A 6,000-nucleotide genomic window follows, 5' to 3' on the forward strand; every position below is an offset into this window, starting at 1 on the left:
TCCCTTTGTCTTTAATGTTTTAATTGTTTGCTAACCTGTTCTGATAGAGAGCTGCAATTTTCTGATTTTGTCTACCCTTTTATCTCCTTGCTCAAGGCTTTGTAAGCCCTTTCTTTTTTTTTTTTTCAGGTTTGAGGGTCTCTTGAGCACTTCTTTTGGGGGCGTCTTCTGGTGATGAACTCCCTTAGCTTTTGTTTGTCTGGGAAAGTTTTTATTTCTCCATCATATCTGAAGGATATTTTCACTAGATAGAGTCTTCTTGGCTGTAATTTTTTGTCTTTCCGAATTTTGAATGTACCATTTCATACTCTTCTAACCTCTAAGGTTTCTGCTGAGAAGTGTGCTGAAAGCCTTACAGGGGTTCCTTTGTAAGCTGTTTTTTCCTGCCTTGCTGCCCTTGGTATTTTTTTCTTTGTCATTGGCTTTTGCCAGCTTTACTAGTATATGCCTTGGAGAAGGTCTTTCTACATTGATGTAATTAGGAGTTCTGTTAGTTTCTTTCACTTATGTTTCCAACTCCTTTCCCAGGTTTGGGAAGTTCTCAGCTATTATTTCTTTGAATAAGCTTTCTGCTCCATTCCTCTTCTTATCTCTCTCTGGAATACCTATAATCCTTATGTTGCATTTCCTAATCAACTCAGATATTTCTCAGAGAATTTCTTTATCTCTTTTTAATCTTAGTTCTCTCTCCTCCTCCATCTAAAGCATTGCTATATTTCCATCCTCCAGACGACTAAGTGTGTCCTCCAGAATATCAGCTCTGTTATTCAGGGAGTCCAGATTTTTCTGTATCTCAACCATTGTATTTTTCACCTCCAACATTTCTGGTAGGTTTTTCTTTATAGTTTCAGTTTCTTTTGTAAAGAATTACCACTTTTCATTAATAATGTTCCTGATTTCATTAAACTATTTGTATTTTCTTGTAATTCGTTGTTTTTTTTTATGGTAGCTATTTTGAATTCTCTGTCATTTGGATTATAAATTCCTCTGCCTTCAGGATTGATTTGTGGGTGCTTGTCATTTTCTTCTCTTCTGGAGTATTAATATATTTCTTCATAATGTTTGATGACATAAATTTGTGCCTCTGTGTAGTGTAGTATCTGGTTGCAGCTTCCACTTGCCACCACTGGATGGGGGTCAAGAGTTGTGTATTCTGAGCCCACTGTGATCCCCAGCTCACTAGCTCAGAGCTGCTGCTTTTCTAACATATGTGTGGCCGCTTGCTGACTGGCTGAGCTGGAGCACTGGGCAGTGGGAGGGGCAGTTTGTTTTACCTGCTTCATCCTGGGGGCTTTCCTGCTCTGCCCTTGCTATCTGCTCTCCTGGCATGCTGATTTGATGAAGACACGCCCAAAATAGCTTAGCCACTTCTGTCTGGAACCTTCCCATGGGCTGTGAGGCAACTTGAAGAGTGAAGGTGTTCCCATGGAGAACCACCCCTTCCCTCTCTCCTCTAAGAGCCGCCTGTGGTCCTGTGGCCTGGATCACTGCCATTGGGGGAGGGAGAGGAGATGCCCTTACCTCCTTCCACTTCCTCTTGGGGGTTCAGCACCTCCACCTTCAGATGTTTGGCTGCGTGGGCCTCTCAGACGTCTTTTGTGTTGTGTAAGTGTCCTCTGTTGGTTTATGAATGTCCTTTTCATTGTACCTTAGAGAGGAGAGTCTAAGGGAAGAGCTCACTCTGCCATGATGCTGACATCACTCCTTGAAAACATTTATAAATTATATGTACCGCAGTCTGAGGGAACTCCCTTCTTCTTCTGCATTTTGAGGAGAGTGATGTCTCAGTCTCTTAAAAGCTTTATTGTCAATATTGAGCCATCTGCCATTGGGAGTTTCACATAAGTAGTTAATTATAGCTTTTGACATCAGCTGTTGTGGCATTTGGGATAGGTGTGACACTTGGGCTAGGTATTTCTGACCAATATGCCTTAAGAGTATTGGACCTATAATATCTGGACACCTCCCTGTCTCAGAGAACACTCCCTACAAAATGGCTTCATGGTTGTGCCTCCAGTTAATCATTTGATTGCATCCTCTCTACACTGTGTTAGCACTGGGCATATGGAGTGGTTAGCACTAGGCATATAGAGAGGTAGAATGGGGTGGTGGAGTGGAAACCTGGCTTTGCTACTTTCTTTGTATGTAACTTTGGGCAAAACAAGAATACAAGTTCTGTTTAAAAGGAGCAGCTGCTACTCAGCTCTGGCTGATTTGGAATGGTTGCAGCCATTTGGGAATGTAGTCCTGGTAGGGCCAGATCTTCTAATTTTTCAAAAGAAGTTGGAAATCATGAGAAGTTCTAGGTATTTAAATGCAGTTAACTAATATAAAACTATTGAAAACACCCAGCAGCACAAAAAAGACTTGTATGTAGTCAGGATGTGGCCTAAGGACTACATCATGATCTTGTGCAAATCGTGGTTCTGGGACTCCTCCACAGTTGGAGATCTAGACTTCTGTACAAATGTAGCTAATGGATAATGAAATGTTTTAAGTGACTTGCAGATGTTGTTTTGTTTGTTTTTGTAAAAAGTGTACTATGTAATGTTTGTTACTTTGATGTTTGCTATTGTTATATGAAAAGAAACAGTATGGTGGTGGTGTTGGGTAAAATCAGACTTCACAAAAATGTTAAGTCCAATGTCTTCAGGAACAATTGCTTTTAGTGAAAGCAGTATTAATACTGAAGAGTTAAAATATTAGATACAGTGTTAATACATAGTAGGCACTGAAGAAGTATTAATTGGAAAACTGGTTAGTTGGACCTATTTAAAATTCATTATGATAATTTCTGCTGCTCTTCTGTCAACGTACATCATGGCCAATGAAAATTCATTTCAGAGAGTTTGAAGAGTCTTTTTATTGACTGATTGATTTGGTGAGGAAGATTGGCCCTGAGCTAACATCTGTTGCCAACCTTCCTCTTTTTTTTTTTGTTTGAGGAAGATTGTCCCTGAGCTAACATCTGTGCCAGTCTTCCTCTATTTTGTATGTGGGATGCTACCACAGCGTGGCTCAATGAGTAGCGTGTAGGTCCATGCCCAGGATCTGAACCCTGGAACCCTGGGCTGCCAAAGTGTGACCACTACGCCACCAGATTAGCCCCTGAAGAGTCTTTAAAATGTCTGAGAACTTATAATCTTAACTTATTTGTTTTCTCTGTGCTGATTTTTTCTTTATTTAGAATCTGAGAAATTAGTACATCATATTCTCCAGGATATGTACAAAACCAAGAAGACAGTGACTTGGGTTATTCTATGAATGTTACCCATCTCAGGCACATGCAAGGCTTTCTTAGAAGATAGGAAAAAATATGCAGAAACATTTTGGAACCCTGATTTAAAGCTCCAAACAAAGGGACATTTCGGATTGTTTACAAATCTTGAAGAAACAGTCACTTAAATACAGAAGTTATCAAATACTTGGCAGGTATGTTTCTGTAGTGATTTTACATTGGTGTTCAACAGTAAATACTTGTTCATGCTTTTAAGAATTTGTTTTTAAAGATTTAAGGCTTACGTTTTTGAGTGTAGAACAAGTACATAAAAATGTCCTTAAAATAGGGGCCAGCCCAGTGGCGCAGCAGTTAAGTTCACCCGTTCTGCTTCTCGGCGGCCTGGGGTTCGCCAGTTCACATCCAAGGTGCAGACATGGCACCGCTTGGCAAACGCCATGCTGTGGTAGGCATCCCAAGTATAAAGTGGAGGAAGATGGGCATAGATGTTAGCTCGGGGCCAGTCTTCCTCAGCAAAAAGCAGAGGATTGAGGGTAGTTAGCTCAGGGCTAATCTTCCCCCCCAAAAAAAAATTTTCAAAAAAGCCCTAAAATAATATCCACCGTAACTGATTTCAATATGTTGCATATGAGATTTCCTGATAGTTAGATATTAAATCTTTTCCAAATCAAGATTGAATTTTCTTTGGGAAACAAAAAACAAAAAACTCTTTCTCAGGATTTCATTTGTATTTATTTATTGAAAAAGTTTATGGAATTTCATTGAGGTCCATGTAGTGGACTAGAATATATACGGTGAGGGTATTAGTTTATATACTACTTTAACAAGTCCCAAACAGAAAGAGATGAAAGATTGTTTTTGTATCCATCAAGCTTCATGTATCCTTCTCAGACTGTTTCGCTATTCTTTTTATTACAGGAATAGTAGACAGCCTCAGTTTGGAAAATAGAGTGGATTTTAGCAATCCACATTACACAGTGGTAGTAGAAATCATTAAAGCTGCCTGTTGCCTGACTGTTGTGAAAGATGATATGTTCAGAAAATATAGTCTCCGGGAGGTGGTGAAGAATGCTAAGGACCCATCACAGCTTAACCCACAGTAGGCAGCACAAGCAGGAAATGGGAAGAATCTAAATTGGAATCTGGTGACAAATCTAGTCAAAATGACCCAGCTGAAGGGTCGAATAACCAGCAGGTGGTACCAGAGGATGGTGAGGAGTTGGAGCAGACAGAACCATATCTGAGACTAAGGTGGTGAATGATGGAGGAGCTAAACCTGAATTTGCAAGTCAGGTCACAGAAGGATGTGAGTCAAATGAAAATGGCCTCTCAGAGGGAAAAAAATCGATCAATGTTGGAGGTGAGTTTCTCCACTGGGGTTCTGTGGGATGTTTCTGGAATTCCATATAAAACTGTGACTGAAAATACAGTTTTTGAATTGTGTGTGCTGCATAATACTGTGCTCACAGTGGTGAACAATGATTGAGCAGGCCTGTTAACAGTTTTGTTAGAGATCTTTTCTGCTCTGTGTGGCAGCGTGCAGTCACCCACATGCGTTTGGGTGAGCTAAGAGAAGCTGTGGATAATTGGTGAACACTTGCACAGAGAGGAGAGTGGTAGGAGGATGACGATGGCCTCTCCCTTATAACTACCTTTCCTAGCCTCTCCTGCACTGCCAGTTGACTTAGTGTGAGCAAACAAGCTTTGTGAAAGATAAACCCAGAGGGAAATTTTCATTCTAAGGAAGGAATTTTTTTGTGTTGCAACTCAGCTGTCCCCTGCCACTTTGTTGTAAACATTGCAAAAACATGGGTCATATAGGTTAGAAGTGAATTGTTCTGTGAAGTTTTTGTACTTTTTGTGATTTTCTTTTTTAGTTATTATGCCTGTTTTTATATTTTATTAACGTTTGTTGCTTACAAACAGATCTGACGGTCCAGTGCTGCAGTTTTTGAAGGCGAGGTATGAGATAGAAGAGGACCATTCTAGGGATAGAACTGCAGACATTTCCTATAAGGTTAGTGATGAAGAATTAAGTGTTCTGAGTTACTACAGTTTACTGGAGCAAAAAGGGACACAAAAATTCTTTGTTTACAAGGAAAGCTACTTCTCAGTGGTTTTATAGCCACTCAAAATCCAAGCTGTCCTATTCCATTGTATGTTGTCTGTGGAACGCAACTTAGAAATCTGGTGTTTGCTCCAGCAATTGTAACTATAAATCATAGCCATTTGATAAGTATAAAGGTGTTGATTATTTTAAATGGCTTTTGGAATATCAAAACAGTAAAGCTTTTGTTGGAAAATCACATTCAGTGAAAAGGTTTAGTAATGAAATTATTTAGTAGCATAATTTATTCTAGGAAAGAAAAATTCACATTGTTGGTAAGAATCTAATAATACCAACATTAAAATGCTAGGGCAAGAAACAGTACAAGAAATCGAAATGACTGTACTCTCAATTTAATAAATTGACATCATGTGATGCTAAAGAGGTTTGTATAATTAACTGAAAAGCAGCAGCTTCTCTATCTGTGTTGACGTGTCAACACATTTCACAAATATTTGTCATGCTGTAGCATTTGTAAGATTTGTAAATGATACTGAAATTCAAGAAAACGTTTTCTGCTGCTAGGCACCTCCCCAGACACAGGCAAATATAAATTTAATGGGTCCCCATATCTGAAAACCAAAGGTCTGTCATCTGTACTCCTGCTGCCCCATCAATGATTGGCCCCATGACAAGTTTTGCCTCATTTTAATAA

At 39.4% G+C, this 6,000-nt stretch overlaps 1 protein-coding gene across 1 annotated transcript; it reads left to right on the plus strand.

Annotated features, from left to right (window-relative positions):
* The first annotated feature begins 2,594 nt into the window (after window positions 1-2,594).
* THUMPD1 (THUMP domain containing 1) lies at window positions 2,595-4,778 on the plus strand. The gene is given in 6 exon segments (XM_070483992.1): window positions 2,595-2,610; window positions 3,188-3,328; window positions 3,331-3,432; window positions 4,157-4,360; window positions 4,363-4,473; window positions 4,476-4,778. Coding segments are annotated over 6 exon segments (747 nt in total). The 3' UTR covers window positions 4,649-4,778.
* Window positions 4,779-6,000: the final 1,222 nt, after the last annotated feature.

Source organism: Equus asinus, chromosome 14 (genome assembly GCF_041296235.1).
Source record: "Equus asinus isolate D_3611 breed Donkey chromosome 14, EquAss-T2T_v2, whole genome shotgun sequence".
Taxonomy (NCBI): Eukaryota; Metazoa; Chordata; class Mammalia; order Perissodactyla; family Equidae; genus Equus; species Equus asinus.